At 38.5% G+C, this 17995-nt stretch overlaps 2 protein-coding genes and 1 long non-coding RNA gene across 3 annotated transcripts; 2 read left to right on the top strand and 1 right to left on the bottom strand.

The window, feature by feature from the left end:
* Positions 1 to 371: 371 nt before the first annotated feature.
* LOC106531392 (uncharacterized) lies at positions 372 to 1231 on the bottom strand. The gene is made up of 2 exons (XR_001311903.1): positions 679 to 1231; positions 372 to 582 (listed from the first exon to the last, which is right to left on the bottom strand). It is a non-coding gene; the product is annotated as an uncharacterized LOC106531392 (long non-coding RNA).
* A 5204-nt stretch (positions 1232 to 6435) lies between these two features.
* On the top strand, positions 6436 to 9740 carry LOC106531391 (red-sensitive opsin). The gene is made up of 6 exons (XM_014027245.1): positions 6436 to 6604; positions 8167 to 8463; positions 8573 to 8741; positions 8870 to 9035; positions 9122 to 9361; positions 9447 to 9740. Exons 1-6 carry the CDS (start codon positions 6502 to 6504, stop codon positions 9543 to 9545), a joined length of 1074 nt encoding a protein of 357 aa, XP_013882699.1. The 5' UTR covers positions 6436 to 6501; the 3' UTR covers positions 9546 to 9740.
* Positions 9741 to 12870: 3130 nt separating this feature from the next.
* On the top strand, positions 12871 to 14594 carry LOC106531389 (red-sensitive opsin-like). Its single transcript, XM_014027244.1, has 6 exons — positions 12871 to 13008; positions 13079 to 13375; positions 13501 to 13669; positions 13799 to 13964; positions 14072 to 14311; positions 14397 to 14594. The coding sequence occupies exons 1-6, from the start codon at positions 12906 to 12908 to the stop codon at positions 14493 to 14495; spliced, it is 1074 nt and encodes a 357-aa protein (XP_013882698.1). The 5' UTR covers positions 12871 to 12905; the 3' UTR covers positions 14496 to 14594.
* The last annotated feature ends 3401 nt before the right edge of the window (positions 14595 to 17995 follow it).

Below are 17995 nucleotides of genomic sequence, written 5' to 3'. Positions count from 1 at the left end.
GTTTAGGTTCATAAATGTTTTAAAATTTGTAATTTTATGCACAAAGTTTCTTTATTTGATCATATGTTTTCATTTTTAATTTTTTTTGTTTTGATTCCATCTGGTCTGAGTTTTTCTGCCTACACACATCTCTCTATCTGTGCAGAGTGTCCCCTGCCTCTCGCACAGTTTAAAATCCATATCTATGAATAATAATAATAATATGTAGGTCCTTCTAGCACAACAAAAAGGAAAAACAGTTTTACTCACATCACCTGTCTGTAGTCATAATGATGTGGCTGATAGATGTATGTGCCCGTAAGCTTTTTAAACGCTTTACCAGAATGAATTTAAATGGTTTGCTAAACAGAAATACCAGAAAAAATTGTCCATTGATGAAGAAACAATTATTTTAATGTATTTAAATTTCTTTAAAAGCAAATAACAAACATTTTAAATTACCTTTCTCTGTGTTCTAACATGCCTCATAGTTAAACAACATTTAACATTTAAAAGCAAGAAACACAGACAATTTGTACAACAAATCTGAAAAATAAAAATATCACATGTGAAGTTAGATGATGTCTGGTTTGATGATTAAATCTGCAAAGAGAGGAAAATGAAAAAAAATCATCAAATAAGGACAGAGTATATCAAAATACAAAAAAAAAAAAAAGAAAAAAAAAGAGAAGCTATTACCTGATGGTAAGTGAACCATATGAGGACCAAACGTGGATTTGGTTCACTTCCCATCAGTGTAATGTAACACACATAGACCACCTGCTGTTCAGGATGGTGGCTGAACAGACCGTCCCCGCCTGGTCAGGGTGGTCCGAGAGGGTCCTGTCGGCAGTCGGGAGCAAATCCGAGTTCTGCTAGTAGTGGACTTTTACCAAACATGAATAGTTCAGAACTAGCGGAATTCCAGACTTACCCTCGAAATATCTCAGCACCACATGGAAACAGCAGGTGAAACGGTAAAAACAGTCAAGTGTGACCTGCAACACTTAGAAGGTAGATTTCAGATTAAAACACTTTTCCATGGTGTACACACTTCTGTAAAGTTCTGTAAACACTAACAATAATACAGACACGTTTAAATATAACAACAGAAATTGGAGGGAAAACTTTACAGATCTCTTCAGTTCCGAGCCCATCAGCTTCTTGATCTGAAGTCCTCGTCAGACGTGGAGTTCTTAACAAATCTGTCAGCCTGCTACCTGTGCAAGAAGTGTGGATCCGATAAAGACAAAGAAAAAAAAAAGGAGTCAAAGGATTAAAATAAACCATTGAAGAAGATTTGATTAGCCTCAGCCCTCTCCCAAAGTGACCTGTCATTCCGGAGAGATTAAAGACTTATGGGGTGAGCTTGCCAAAAGTAATTACTCTTTGTTAAGCAGTTTTGCGGAGCAACCTGAGTTGTCCGTACAATCTGCTTTGGTGTCTCCGCTTGTGTTTCACTGGGTCAAAGTGAGGAGTAGGAGGTTCAGTGCTGCTCAACAAAGAACTGATACAAATCTTCAAGATCTTCAGCAAGATTCTCCAAATCAGTGTCACACTGGTACTTCACAGTTTAACTTAAATGTTGTCCACAGACAATGTCAGACAGACAATTAGGATTACAGGAACAGCCAGTTTAAATCTGATATAATCCAGTTTCTTCATGTTCTTCCTGACATTAGGCCAAACACTGTGCGTTGACTAATACGCTTTTTGGTCAGTGCTTCTGTGAGGTGAAATTATTAGACAGCAGGAAATAAAACCACTGTTATGCTGATATGAATCCATTTAACTAGATTATATGTTTTAGAGACATTAAAACCCAYGAGTCTTAATTTTATTTGAGGCTGTCCTAATTTAAAGACTCCTCGGATGCAGCCGACAAATACGTCCTCCTTTTYCCCTGATTTGAAGGACTGGTCCAATGCATCCTGCTCGGCCCACCATATCCCATCAAGCATTGTGGGCTGTTTTTTTTTTATCCTGCCCGTAATAGCAGACAAAGTGAAGGGGAGTGTGATTTTAAATAAAAATCTGGTGGTATRAAAATGAAAAGTTTCAAGTTGTGTTGTTAATGCTTTTATCGTTTGCATCAACATGTTTTTAAATATTATTTTTGTCAGAAATAAAATGAGCAAAATAAAGGTGCTCCTACAGTGAGTCCTTTATTTCATCAAATGTTGCCTTTAAGCTAATTTTGTTATTTTGTGATATTAATTATAATAATAATATATTTATATTTTTCTAATTTTGCTGAATTTGGACACAGCCCCAGTCTTCTGCTTTAATCCCGCTCTTACCCTGGTGTATCTCCTGTCGCCTAGTAAATGTGACAAYGCTGAACAGAAGCAAAAATAGATTGAAATTAGCAAAACATCAATTATTAATTAGCCTGGCCCTTGCCTTCCTACGCAGCTCTGCTCAATTCTAGTTTCACTTCTCTGCTCCTCTGTATGAAGCAAAGTGAAGGACAAGCGTCTGGTTTTTAACAGGCTAATTGTTAATATCTTAAAACAACAAAATTAGCTTAAAGGCAATATTTGAAGAACTAATTGGCGCGCCATAGGTGCATGGTTATTTTTCTATACCAGCTTGGTTTTTTTTTTCTGGCAAAAATAATATTTTAGAACACGTCTATACACATTACAAAACAACACAACCGCTTGAAACTTCATTTTTTATACTGCTAGTTTTTTTTTATTTAAAACATAGTCCTTTCYCTTGCTTTGTCCACCATATGAAAAAAGTCTGGTTGGCCCGCAATGCATTATGGGATATGGTGGGCTGGGAAGGATCCATCAGACCAGTTCTTCAATTTGGGCCAAAGGAAGGACACATTTGTCGGCCCATAGGTGGAAGTCTTTGGATTTGGACAGCCTCCGTTGCGGCGCTGTGACGTAAGTGGCCGACGAATTTGGCCTTCGGAGGACCCGGCCTCTGGATTTGGACACAGCTTAGATCGTCCAAATTCACGGTCTTCACAGTCGACCAACGACCCAGCCCACCTGGACCAGGTAGGCCGGGTCCTTTGGAGGACCCACCCTCTGGATTTGGACACAGCCGAAGTCTATAAAAATACTGTAGTCTGTTTAGTCTTTATGAGAAAGAGCTCTTACCCTGGATAAGAGCTCTTTGCACCAGGAAACCTAGTAAAAGTCCAAAATGATAGCATTTAGGTTTCCTGGTGCAAAGCTGTACAAGCTCTTATCCACCCTGAAGATTGATCTTGGACATTAGTTCTTTTTAAATGCAATCAGARCACATTGACAGAGAGGAGGATGTAGAAATGTYTCAGCCTGCAACTGAATATACAGAWTGAGAACCTCAGTTTAGCCTGATAGCTTTTGTATTAGTGCCGAGCTAATGTACRGGATTAGACAATGAAACAGAAACACCTGGTTTTAGACCATAACATCCCTTTCAGACAGCTTCCTCTTGCGTCCACAGTTAATCCTGTTGGATGTGGTTCGTCCTTCCTGGTGGTATGCTGACATTACCCTGGATACCGTGGCTCTTGATACACCACAAAGACTTGCTGTCTTGGTCACAGATGCTCCAGCAAGACGTGCACCAACAATTTGTCCTSTTTTGAACTCTGATATGTCACTATAATGTTGTGTGCATTGCAATATTTTGAGTAAAACTGTGCTCTTACCCTGCTAATTGAACCTTCACACTCTGCTCTTACTGGTGCAATGTGCAATTAATGAAGATTGGTCACCAGACTGGTCTAATTTAGCCATGAAACCTCCCACACTGAAATGACAGGTGCTTCAGTTTCATTGTCTAACCCCTGTATATATGTATGGCAATAGTTCCTGAGCTAACAGTATTAGCTCAGGCGATAATGGTATGCCTTATAAACACTGTATTAGTGAATCAGAAGAGMTGACAGCTCCTCTTTATTTTTCCTGGCCTTGGGACCAACCACATTTGAGGATATAGGACATGGGAGGGCAAACATAGTCCTTGCGGGTTATTATCCTGCACGTTTCACTTGTTTCTCTGCTCCAGACACTTGATTTGAATAAATTAATGTTTAATTGGCTTCTGTGGAACTTAAAAAGTTAAGTCAATTACTGAATCAGCTGTRTTGGCGCAGAGAAACAAGTAAAGCCCTGGAGGCCTTTCAGGACCAGGATTGCTCACCCCTGATATGAGGACATACCATTATGTAAAAACAGAGAGGAGGACAGGCATGACAATCACGTGGAGCATCTGTCCGTCCCCTCAAGGGTCCAGCATTTTGATCCATTAAATAAATGATAAAAGTTTGACCAAAGTAGGAAACAGAGTTAAGAATGCCTGCTATTGTAACGGAACAAATACACACAATTAGGCAAAAATAAGGCTATTCCACAAGGAAAAGATACGCAAAGAGCCAAACTTTACATCACTATTTTGTCTTTAGTGAAGATTAGTATTAAAAAAATAAAAGGGCTCCCAAAAAAACCCCATCTACCAATCAGGAGCCGCCTTCCATCAGTCAGGTCAAAGAGGTGGCTCTTGGATCTGGATAATCCAATACAAACACATTAGTATTAAAGTTATCAGGCTCCTCTCTTACGAGGCTGACACATGTCTACTTTTAAGAGTGGACTGAAAGCTTTCCTCTTTGATCAATCCTATAGCTAGGATTGGTTTCCTGAGTTATTCCTTAGTTCTGCTGCCATAGGCTTAGACTGCTGGAGGACAAAAGGACCTTTCCTCGCTCTTCTGCTATATCTCGCTCTACACTCAAGTTTTCTGCACACGATTATTGCTGTTGTTAACATTTTTTTCTGTTTTTCTTACCACAGAAACTACACCTGAACCGGTTCTTCTGTTTGTCTCTTGTCCTCTCACACCTTGATGCAGATGGCTGCTTCATCCTGAGCCTGGCTCTGGTTCTGTTGGAGGGTCCTTCCTGTTAAAAAGGAGTCATCCTTTTCCACTGTCTCCTCTCTGCTCAAACGGGGATTGCAACAAAATGAAGATTCGACACAGTTTGCTGGTATTCTTAGACATTGGGATTTTAAGATGAATGAGACCGAACTGTTATATTATATTTGTCTAGATCTGTTTTAAATTTGGACGTATGATTTGGACTTGTTATTTTTTGTTGTTGTAATACTTCGAGACAATTGGCACCATTTAAATAAACTGAATTGAAATTAGTTAAAATCTTCTAATCACTGATGGGTTTGATGTCCAGCTTTGGGACAGCTGACTTTAACTGTGAAGCCCTTTTCAGTATTCAACAAAAAAAAAAAATAGGTGTTACTGATCATTTAAACAGAATCATATCATGTGGAAAACAAGATCAAGTTGTAGTGAGAAACTTAAATAAACAATTAAAAGTTACAGCAGATTGACTTAGTTTAAGTGGCTAAGCAGGAAGGCATTCATTTAGGCTTTTTTCCGTAAGTGCAAAATTCAAGGCCTAACATTTCTTGAAAGTATACACATTTGCTGATTTTCTTGCCAGAGTTATAGACTAAGATCATCTTATGCTGAGAAATGATGGCACTTTAGCTGTTTTGGTTAAGTCTAATAAAGTACTTTTGTACTCATTTTTTATGCAATATTGTGAGATGAGAATGCAATTGAAATGGCTCAACGCTGAAACCACAAAGTGACCTAAGCTGCTGATCCCATTTTAAAAAATRAACTCTGCTGTCTAATGTTAAAGGACTCAAAGTTAAAATGTGAAAGGAGAAGCATGTACTTATCAAGGGTGGAGTTTTACAGACAACCTCTTTCCTAGAAACGATTCAGTGGGTCCAATGCAATTATAACTATTACGTAGGCTGCGGGCTCAAAGGTGGGTCAGAAACGCCGGTGTTCTGGGGTGAATCTTCTTTCCGGAGGGATTAAACGTGTCTTACTTGCCCTCACATGTCAGCAATTGCCACTGCCACAGTTAAGGTGCTCCGGATCTTCCCCCTTGTCCTCTAAATCTGATTTAAGACTCGTCTGTCCTCTCAAGCTAACCGCAGTCTACACGCAAGAGTCCAGGATTCAAACACCTTGAAATAATAAAATAAAGTCTTTGTTTCACGTTACAATTTTACACTCACACTTTGTTTCGAGTTTTTTTTAGTGCTGAAAAGAGTTCAAAAGGAAAAATAAAAACATTTACTGTGAAGCTGTGGTGTTGGATTATTGTACACTAATTCTACACAGGTTCTGTTTTAAGAGATACACATTAACGTTTTCTTTAAAACACTCAAAATGTGTATAAATGTGTAGGTATGGGATCTCAGAGCTAATCCTTATATCATGCAAGTCCACGGAAATCCACTCAGGGTCTTAACCTCATTAGTGGTTTTAGTTACTGTTGGAAAAAAAGTATTTTGCCTTGCCTTTCAACCTTACTGCCAAGTGGCACGCTTTAGCTGTAATATGATTGTGGAGTAATCCTATCAGAGGTCACCGAAGCATCAGTATAAAAGCTAAAGTCAGACACGAGGTCCCCGACACCTCAGGAGATTAAAAGAGACGAGAAAGTCCACCAGCTGAGAACATCCTTCTAGGATCAGAATGGCAGAAGAGTGGGGGAAACAGGTGTTTGCTGCCAGGAGGTACCATGAAGACACAACCAGAGAGTCTTCCTTTGTTTACACAAACAGCAATAACACAAGAGGTACATTTTCATTTTCAGTAATTCTGTGTTTAGACTTTTGAAGCATTGTTCAAAATTATGTTTTTTGCAGAGGTGTATAAAGTACTTTAAAGGAATTACTAGGGGTGTATTCGCACCAGGAAAGTCCTTTGGACTGCTTGTTTGGTCTGGACCAAAACTGGGCTTTATTTTTTTCGTTTGGTGCGTTTTGCATTCACATTGCGCTTTTTTTTGCAAGTGGACCATAATTTGTCAACAAAGTCACGCGGATGATGATCATTGCTCCCATTGGACTAAAATGATGTGGGCAGGACAGAGCACAGACCTGGAAAGAAAGAGTTTTTTTTATTCATATTTTATTATTATTATAATTTTTTATTTGATTTTTTTACTGCATGTGTTATGTCTGTTATGCGTTCATCTGTCCAAATATCTAGGAAGCACAGTGTCTCCTCATGCTAGAGGTCTGTCCATGGCTCATTGTTTTTATCGTCCATGTTGTGGACACTAAACACTAAAGGACTGATTTTTACCATGTTGACTAGCAACGGTGGCTTGTGAAGCCCAAAAAGGTGCATATTTCCTGTAGTTTCCTCGATTCAAGGCCAGTTTGTATTCACTCCAGAAGCGAAACGCAACAGAGTTCATTTGGAAGCGGACCAAGACCACCTCAAAAAGTGGGTCTCGGCTTGGTTGTTTGRTCTGCACCAGGGTTTGCATGAGTGTATTCACACCTGAAGAAAAGGTCTGGACCAACGGAGGAAATGAATTCTGGTCCGTTTAAAGAAGACCAAATGTGTCAGTTGTGAACACCTCAGCAGAAAATGACTTTGGTAAAATTAATTTCATTGATAAGAAAAGTCATGAAGCTGCTGAAAGAAAAAGTAGAACTACTTTTACACACAAAAATTAAGTGCTGAATTTACTTTGAATGAATTTACAAACTGGTTCCACTAAACTGATTTCAGTACTCAACTCAGTTTAGTGGAATCAATTGACATAACTTGGTTATTTGGTAAATTTAACACTTCATTCTTTAAAGTGTAGAAATGACTCCTTTCATGATGAGTTCTGGTCATATTTAAATTTGTAAACTAGGTGTTAAATTTTAAAGTAAATAAGTATCAAGTAAAAGTAATTGTTACAATAAAAAATACTTAACACTTAAAATYATAAATTTTCAAAGAATTACTTAAGTACTGTAACAAAGTAAATGTACATAATTACTATTCATCTCTGGTTTTCAGAGATAATTTACAGAGTTTAGAAGTGACTAAAAATGTATGAATGAAACTGTACATTATTACAATGTTATTTTAAAAAAGAAAGCAGACATGATCTGTACTAATGTGGAGGATTATTTACAACTGGTTGTATCATACACAACAAAGAGAAATAATACAAAACAGAAGTCTTATTTTGGGTTAAAAAGCAGATTCAGATATTTGCAAAATGAAAATAAATATTTTACATATTGTTTTTTCTAAAAAAAAAAAGGGGTGCACATTTAAACATTGAAAACTTAATGAACCCCAAATATTTTAAATTGAGAGACTATTTTGATTTCTCTGTTCATTTTTTAGATCCTTTTGAGGGACCTAACTACCACATCGCTCCTCGATGGGTTTACAACCTTGCAACGGTCTGGATGTTTTTTGTGGTCGTTGCATCAGTCTTCACCAACGGTCTCGTCTTGGTGGCCACAGCCAAGTTTAAGAAACTCCGTCACCCTCTGAACTGGATCTTGGTCAATCTTGCGATTGCTGATCTTGGAGAGACTGTCTTTGCCAGCACCATCAGCGTGTGCAACCAGTTCTTTGGATATTTCATCTTGGGACACCCAATGTGTATCTTTGAGGGCTATACTGTCTCAACTTGTGGTGAGTGGACGCAGCAACCATGTTTACTGTTGGAATAGATGTGTTTGTAGACCGTTTGTGAAGAAACATCTTGGTTGGATGGTATMGCATTTATTTGATCTTGTCACAGGTATTGCTGCCCTCTGGTCTCTGACCATCATCTCCTGGGAGAGATGGATAGTTGTGTGCAAACCTTTTGGAAACGTCAAGTTTGATGGCAAATGGGCTATAGGTGGAATTGCTTTCACTTGGATCTGGGCAGCAGTATGGTGTGCTCCTCCCATATTTGGATGGAGCAGGTAAGCAACTCCTCTTTGGTCTGTTTTAGATGGTCACTTCCTACATTCATTTTTTAAATGAATGAGTAGGAAGAGAGCAAGTTTGAATGTTTAAATATAAACCAAGTGTAATTACTCTCTTGCATCAGATTTTGGCCCCATGGACTGAAGACTTCATGTGGACCTGATGTCTTCAGTGGAAGTGAAGACCCTGGAGTCCAGTCCTACATGATTGTCCTGATGATCACATGTTGTTTCTTACCCCTGTCCATCATCATCCTGTGCTACTTGGCTGTGTGGTGGGCCATTCATTCCGTAAGTTTGATCCCTGATATATGTGAAATTATTTTGTTTAAGCATTATCAAAGTAAAACTTGACCCTCTTGGTTTGTGGACCACAGGTGGCCATGCAGCAGAAAGAATCCGAGTCCACCCAGAAAGCTGAGAAGGAAGTCTCCAGGATGGTTGTCGTCATGATCGTGGCTTATTGTGTGTGTTGGGGACCTTACACTTTTTTCGCCTGCTTTGCTGCAGCTAATCCTGGATATGCCTTCCATCCTCTGGCTGCTGCCATGCCTGCATACTTTGCCAAGAGCGCCACCATCTACAACCCAATCATCTATGTCTTCATGAACCGACAGGTAGGCACAACAGTCTAATCGTCATCAGTGAACCATGTGATAGGCTTAAAGTATTTAATCTGTGTTTGTATCATTTTCCTTTCAGTTCCGCTCATGCATCATGCAGCTCTTTGGCAAACAGGTGGATGATGGTTCTGAAGTGTCCACATCAAAGACAGAGGTGTCCTCTGTGGCTCCTGCATAAACCTCCATGTTCTCCATTTTCTGGAAAACAATGCATTGATCTGTACAGAAAGTATTATTTATTTGTCTTCTGTTGATAGACATAGCTTTATGGCAAATGAAAAAAAAAACCCACAAAAATTGTTTATCTGTAAGAATGTATTATGTATGAATGTGTCTTTTTTGAATTCAATATAAAATATAAGGCATTCTCTAATTTTTTGCTCTCTGTAAGTTACTTTTTAAAAATATTTTAAGACCCCTTAAAACATTTACTTTTGAAATGACAGAAATTTACTTTTCATGATGATCAAAACACACAATGAGACTATCTCGATTCAGATGAAAAATATTTCACTTATTGTTTGGTCCTTGTTCTACTTTTTCAACCATGTTTGTGAAATATCCCATAACTATAAAAACAATCAATGCAAAGGTTAAAATAGATGTGTGAGGGACAAAGTCCATATCCTGGTTATGATTACATAGATTCTATRTAACCAAACAAACTGTAAGTATACAAAATGCAGAGTTATAGAGGCCTCCTTTAACAGTAACTCTAGAATAAAAATWAGGCAAAATTTAATTAGTCATACTACCAAGAGACAGCATTCATAAATAAACACATGAGTTGGTATTCTTCATAGTTGGTATAGACCAGATACATCAAACATGTCTGTTCCAGCCAAGGTCCTGTGATTTGTGAACTCTGGGGAGCTTGATGTCCTCTCTCTACTACACGAATGCTAAGCGGTGCATGCTCTAGACCTTTGAAAGTCAAGGACCATCACCTTAATGTTTTCTACATTAAGCAACAGCAGTGTGAATAGCAGTGGAACACAGCCCTGAAAGGGTCCTGTGCTCATTTTAATGGAGGGATTTTTTCTAACATGAACAGACAGTCTCTCAGTCACAAAAAGATATTGAAGACTGCATCCTTCCTGGAATGTTTTGGACAATAGACAAACAGAAACAGGTCAAATGAAGGAGGAAGGCAGGCTGTAATGTTTGGTTCGATAAGTCATTTTAAACACTTCATTACGACTGGTGTCAGTGCAACAGGGCTGTAGTTATTCAGACAGAACATAAGCTCACTGATGGCATTTAGTACCCCTCCCACTGCCTCAGTGCTTTGGTTTTATAAGGTTAAGTATTCAATCTCAGAGTAATGAAATTTATTTGTAGTTTTTCCTTGTGTTTTGTGATGGAGCTGCTCCTCGGTAGCATACTCTACAAGACACTGGTGTTGCCCTGGGCCAGAATCATGGGTCATGAATAGACATGGATCTGCACTACAAGTGATGGTCCACTCATCAGAGATAACCTGGTCTTGGAGAGCAACTGGATCCTTGTGTAGACATCTATAACTTGACATAAAAGATCCTACTTGCAGCTTTGTAGTTTTCAAAGGAAAGCAGGTGTAAAGATCTGGTTGGGTCAGCTCTTTAGCTTTGTGTCTTCATTTCCTGTCCTATCTGCCGAATGGTTATGGTTGATAAATTACCAAGGGCCCTCATATCTTCATACGTCGTGAGACGTTTACACCCAGCTGATTGCTGTCCGTTACACTACCACTGGATCCAGTTGTTGTAACTCTTTTTCTCATTTAAAAATATTCATCCAGGCAAAGTCTGGCCCTTTTTGCATCTGATAAATTTTATTTTGGATTTTTTGATTGGCAACCTTCCTAACAACATTATGGCTCATTACTGATAACAACTGCTCAATGTACCTCATTCACTAGCATAGACTGACATTAYAATAGTGCTAAGTAAGCACTGTTGAGAATTGCTCAAAGAAACTCACTCAGCAACACAAGAGACAATATTTGAAGCAGTCACTGCAAGAGGTGAGGTACACCCTGGGTGGGTTTCCAGTTCTTCACAGGGACACATACAGTAGAGACAAACGAGATTGACAACCATCCATGCTGCCACTCACATTTATAGGGACAATTTAGGGTTACCAGTTAGCCAAACATTTCTATTTTCTGTCTCTGGGAGGAAACCCATTAAATAAGTCAGAGCAAACAGTATGCTTTGGATTTTTACACTATTTCTCATCCAAATTAAATCTGTTGCAGCATAATTTATTGTCCACATTGTAGAAGAAGAGTTGAAGAAAAGAATGATGCAACATAAAAAAACCATTAAATAACATCTACTCAAACTGCCATGAGATTTTTAGGCTTATTTATTTGGCAAATCGCGCTCCTCCTCGTGTGGCCCATGTCTGCTGACCTCTTTAGGTTTCCTCTGCTGCTTTGTCAACTAAACCATAAACATTTGATTTCTAAATAATAAAGTGTTGTAGTTCTACAGAGCCACAACTTCACTGATGCATTTCTGTTGAACTTTATAGTTGTTTTTCCAAAGACACGACCCATTACAAAGAACCAAGACATGTCTTTCAACTGTTTCACCTTACTATAAGAAACTTTCCCTCAGGTTTGGTTACACCCACATAGATCAGGWTGTGTTCCCTCCTCCACTTCACCCGTGCCATAAGGGCTGTGACGTTAGTTGCAGACTCTAAGGTGGGTCAAAAATCCTGTGCTCTGGGGTGAATCTTCTTTCCGGAGGGATTAAAGATGTCTTAGTTGCTGCTCATGTCAACAAGTCTAACTACTTCTATTAAAGTTCGAATCTCCTCTTGGCCTCTAAATCTGGTTTAAGACCTGTCTGTCCTTTCATGGCATTGCCCATTAATGGTGGGTGAAACATGGCAGCATGTAACAGGATAAATAGTATTGTCTTTTACCTTTGAAATTTGTTTATTTTGTTGCATTGAATAACAGTTTAAATTTACAATTGATTTAAAGTTTATTTTTATGTAAAACTAATTTTTTTTGTTTGTTTTAAGTTTTTTAAGGTGGGGGTGGGGTGGGGTGCTCATTGGCAGGTTGAACTGAAGTCATCTGACCTGTGAGCCACCAGTTGAATAGCCCTGTGTTAAACAGTCAACATTTCCTTGAAAGGTCATTTGATATAAATGCTTAGAGCAGCATTATGTTAGAATCTTTATTGCTGTAGTTTTAAAGAAGCAGGTCTAGTTCCTGAAAAATGTGTCCGTTTTAAAATGTGTCCAAACGTGTTAGTCAGAGGCCCCAAAGTTAATCATCATATTAAGTGAGTCCACGGAAATCCACTCATTGTATTAACCTCATTATTTTAATTACAGTTCATATTAGGTGCATTGATTTGCCTTTCGGTCTCAATGCCAAATGGCACACTTCAGCTGTAATATGATTGTAAAGTAATCCTATCAGAGGTCACCGAAGCATCAGTATAAAAGCTAAAGTCAGATGCAAGGTACACGTCACCTCAGGAGGTTAGACGAGACGAGAAAGTCCACCAGCTGAGAACCTTTTTCTAGGATCAGAATGGCAGAGGAGTGGGGGAAACAGGTGTTTGCTGCCAGGAGGCACCATGATGACACAACCAGAGAGTCTGCCTTCGTTTACACAAACAGCAATAACACCAGAGGTACAGTATCAATTTTTCCCAACATTTTAAATCATGATACTATATTTTGATTTCTCTGTTCATTTTTTAGATCCTTTTGAGGGACCTAACTACCACATCGCTCCTCGATGGGTTTACAACCTTGCAACGGTCTGGATGTTTTTTGTGGTCGTTGCATCAGTCTTCACCAACGGTCTCGTCTTGGTGGCCACATTCAAGTTTAAGAAACTCCGTCACCCTCTGAACTGGATCTTGGTCAATCTTGCGATTGCTGATCTTGGAGAGACTCTCTTTGCCAGCACCATCAGCGTGTGCAACCAGTTCTTTGGATATTTCATCTTGGGACACCCAATGTGCATCTTTGAGGGCTTTACTGTCTCAACTTGTGGTGAGTGGACGCARCAACCATGTTTACTGTTGGAATAGATGTGTTTGTAGACAGTTTGTGAAGAAACATCTTGGTTGGMTGGTATCAAGTCATGAATTTACTGCATTTATTTGATCTTGTCACAGGTATTGCTGCCCTCTGGTCTCTGACCGTCATCTCCTGGGAGAGATGGATAGTTGTGTGCAAACCTTTTGGAAACGTCAAATTTGATGACAAATGGGCTATAGGTGGAATTGCTTTCACTTGGATCTGGTCAGCAGGATGGTGTGCTCCTCCCATATTTGGATGGAGCAGGTAAGCAACTCCTCTTTGGTCTGTTTTAGATGGTYACTTCCTACATTCATTTTTTTAAATGAATGTGTAAGAAGAGAGCAAGTTTGAATGTTTAAATATAAACCGAGTGCAATTGTTTTCTTGCATCAGATTTTGGCCCCATGGACTGAAGACTTCATGTGGACCTGATGTCTTCAGTGGAAGTGACGACCCTGGAGTCCTGTCCTACATGATTGTCCTGATGATCACATGTTGTATAATTCCTCTGTTCATCATCATCGCTTGCTACCTGGCTGTGTGGTGGGCCATTCATTCCGTAAGTTTGATCCAGGAAGTTTTATGGGACCCTTTTGGGACACCATTGTATTTCAAAGCATAATGAAAGACTAGTAAAACTTGACCCTCTTGGTTTGTGGACCACAGGTGGCCATGCAGCAGAAAGAATCCGAGTCCACCCAGAAAGCTGAGAAGGAAGTCTCCAGGATGGTTGTCGTCATGATCGTGGCTTATTGTGTGTGTTGGGGACCTTACACTTTTTTCGCCTGCTTTGCTGCAGCTAATCCTGGATATGCCTTCCATCCTCTGGCTGCTGCCATGCCTGCATACTTTGCCAAGAGCGCCACCATCTACAACCCARTCATCTATGTCTTCATGAACCGACAGGTAGGCACAACAGTCTAATCGTCATCAGTGAACCATGTGATAGGCTTAAAGTATTTAATCTGTGTTTGTATCATTTTCCTTTCAGTTCCGCTCATGCATCATGCAGCTCTTTGGCAAACAGGTGGATGATGGTTCTGAAGTGTCCACATCAAAGACAGAGGTGTCCTCTGTGGCTCCTGCATAAACCTCCATGTTCTCCATTTTCTGGAAAACAATGCATTGATCTGTACAGAAAGTATTATTTATTTGTCTTCTGTTGATAGACATAGCTTTATGGCAAATGGAAAAAACCCATAAAAATTGTTTATCTGTAAGAATGTATCATGTATGAATGTGTCACTGGTCTTTTTGAATTCAATATAAATATAAGCCATTCTATAATTTTTGCTCTGTGTATGTAACTTTTTAAAAATATTTTTAAAGACCCCTTGGAAACACAAGCCAGAAACTGAYATTTCATAGTAATCAAAACTCACGTATTTGAGTACAAATATCAAAGAGCTTCCCAAAAAATTATATTAGACAAGATCGGAAAAAAAAACCCTCTAGATTTTGTTTTTCCTTGTCCTACTTCTTTTAACAATTCAGAGTTTTTGAAATATCGCCTTGCTGTAAAAAATAATTAATGCAAAGCTCAAAACACATGTATGAAGGACAAAGTATAAAATCCATAATATGGTTATGATTACACAGATTCTATTTAACTAAGCACACTAAATGTACATGTTTAATCAAGAAAGGCCCTTTGCGGATGGGCAACCCTGTGTCCTTCTTGCTGTGAGGAGGCAGCTCTAGTTTCTTCACCACTGTGCCGCCACCCAGTAGGGTCAGATTACGAGACATTTATTTTTAATTTTGAGAATGAAATCAAAACAATACCTGAAAAAAGTCAAAATAACACAAGAACGAAGTCTTCAAAATGGACACAGTCATTCTGTGCAATCACTTCAAATTACAGCTACCGATAATAGTCTGATGCTAATATATTAAAAGATCAAGTATTTCCGTGTTTGTAAAACCAATACCAAAGTACATCTTCACAAGACGCTCAACATTCCTCACTTTAATGCCGTGGTCAGACTGCTTGTCCTTGTATGAGTTCTCATAAAACTAGGACTCTATTCTCATAATATTATAACTTTATTCTAATAATATTACGGTTTTATTTTGTAATAATATCACTTTATTCTCATATTAACTTGCCAATTCAAAGAGGAGAGCAGAGCCTCCATTCATTTGAATGGTAGCACCTATTATTATCCACTTTGTCTTCTCATGTATAAACTAATGTGTAAACTAATAAACCTGAGTCATTTAGTAATTTGGCTGAAATAGTAAGGATGCCTCAATATGCCCTCAATATGCCCTTGATAACAAAAATTTGTCCGACTGACGATATTTTTTGTTTTTTTTCGTTGCAATGATTTAGCACAGGGAGAGAAAAGAAAACTAAGTCACCTTGATATTGAAAACCTCAGAGTCCGAACACGAGAAGCTCATGTCCAATGTCAGACAAACATCTTGTTCATGTGAGAAAAGTACCAATTCACCAGATGAAACAATTACAACAGCTTTGGGCAATCTTCAAATGAGAGAGCTTAAGTGTGATGGAGCAAATGTGGCAGACCCGAATGAGCTAATTAATATCATGGACCAACCTGAGGTGTACTTTTAATCTGATTTAGTGCTCAGAAATCTTCATGTGCATGATCAAAACCACCCAACGTGGAGTCACTGATATTATCCTCCAGTGTTTTAGCTTATCATCAACATAACAAGAGACAAGTGTTGACAACAAAGATACAACAAAGAATAAAAAACAAAGATGGCAGGTTAGACTATAAGCAAAGGAATTGTTGTTTTGTGGCAGTACTGTGAAGAGACCAGTTGCTATCAACATTTGGATAATTTACCACTTAGAAAGGAATCAAATTTCTGGTACAAAATCACAAATATTGTTTCTTCGTCTTATCTTTTGAGCAAACAGTTAACAAATCAAATCAGTGCAGCACCAGTACCTACAGTTGTAGTGAAAACTATAGACCCCTGATTGGAACACTTTGGTGCAGCTGAACTATGAACACAGATGATTGCTTGCACCGACACAAACTAGGTTTCTGACTTAACCACTATCCCACATCTAATAAACCATGGTACCAAGGCCTAGAGTAGATAGTTTTACAGCTTCAATAATACTGAGATAATTCTTATTGCCAAAGTGATGAGAAAAATAGCTCAGTTGATGGAGATGAGTTTGCATTAGATGAAGAGAATCATATTTCTTAGGTATCTTACCACACTGATAGAGTCATGATAACCAATTCATGAGTCGTATTAAGCAGATAATCAAATCATGCCTACAAGGAGGTCAAAGATGGGCCTACTAGGTTAAAGTTTGGGGATAAACTAGGGGTGCACCGATAGCAGTTTTTTGGCTGATCAATGATCTTTAAAAAAAATCGGACCTGCCGATTCTGATTTTGGCCGATACCAATATTTTAAATAAGGTCACAATACTCTTATAATGTTCCAATCTTATTTTATTGAAAAACAATGAACAATAACCCTAAAACAATACAAACTTGTTTTAAGTGGACATCAGGCATAGCTCACAGCAGAGTAAAAGGGGACAGTTGCCGATTTTCTGACTTTTGTGAAGGTAGATGAGAAGCAGATCTTTACCATTAATCTCAACTTTGGCCAATCTACGATCTCCCAAAATTAAGGAAATCAGTGCAGATGAATTGGCCAGCCGATTTATTGGTGCATCCCTTGAACAAACGTGAATGAGCTTCACAAGATCTGCCCCAAACAGCTGCCTGACCAAAAATATCAAACAGATGCTGGAGCTTTGGGATTTCATGCACTTCCTGAGAATAGACCACAACCAAAAAAAAGAAAGAAAAAAAAAAGACCAAAGCTGTGCTGTGGTTCTCTGTCAGAAAAATGTGGCATGCTCTCTCCAAGTTGGGGATGAGTCTCTGCCTCAACCGACAGAGGTCAAGTATCTGAGAGTTTTGTTGTCATGTTTTTGTGACAATGTGGCCTTTTTTATTTTTTAATTATGTTTTTTGACTATTTGCATGTTTTGTTTTTGTTTACTTTGCATGTTGCTATGCATTTATTTAATTTTGTTGTGGTGTTTTGGATTTATTTCCTTGAATTTCTTTTTGGATTCATTTGGGTTGTTCATGTTTTCTGATTATTATTCTTTTTGTTTGAGGCCATGATTGCTGTCCATACCAAGGGTGGAGACACCACTGATTCTGACACAGGTGTTCTCCATCAGCTGATGAGGTGCATGCCAAAGTTGGGGAAATAAAAAAGGCAGATCAGTACTGATAGAGGGTGGGAAAAAATGTAAAAAAAAAATTAAATATATTAAGATGCTTGAGGGGTAAAGATTGGGGTGCTGACAGAACAGCTTTATAAATTATTTATATAGGGCTAATCAGATCAACTCTTGATTATGGGTGTATCATTTATTGGTCTGCCTCTAAAACAGGCAAATTAGATTTAATTCAATACAAAGCTTTAAGACTTTGCTGTGGAGCAATAAAATCCACTCCAGTTTCTGCATTACAGGTTGAGATGGGTGAAATGCCATTGGATCTTAGAAGATTACAACTAGAACTTACTTATTTGGGCAAATCTTAAAGGACACAGTAAAAATCATCCTCCACA

The sequence above is a fragment of the Austrofundulus limnaeus genome, unplaced genomic scaffold (genome assembly GCF_001266775.1).
Source record: "Austrofundulus limnaeus strain Quisiro unplaced genomic scaffold, Austrofundulus_limnaeus-1.0 Scaffold626, whole genome shotgun sequence".
Taxonomy (NCBI): domain Eukaryota; kingdom Metazoa; phylum Chordata; class Actinopteri; order Cyprinodontiformes; family Rivulidae; genus Austrofundulus; species Austrofundulus limnaeus.
Note: the sequence above shows the minus strand (reverse complement) of the source record. Positions and strands in the feature narration are given on the sequence as shown.

Excerpts from the sequence above, each read along its gene's own strand:
- LOC106531391 (XM_014027245.1), top strand. The coding sequence starts at position 6,502 with ATGGCAGAAGAGTGGGGGAAACAGGTGTTTGCTGCCAGGAGGTACCAT. Across the intron at positions 8,464-8,572 it reads CTATACTGTCTCAACTTGTG|GTATTGCTGCCCTCTGGTCT; the intron begins GTGAGTGGACGC and ends ATCTTGTCACAG. Across the intron at positions 8,742-8,869 it reads CCCATATTTGGATGGAGCAG|ATTTTGGCCCCATGGACTGA; the intron begins GTAAGCAACTCC and ends CTCTTGCATCAG.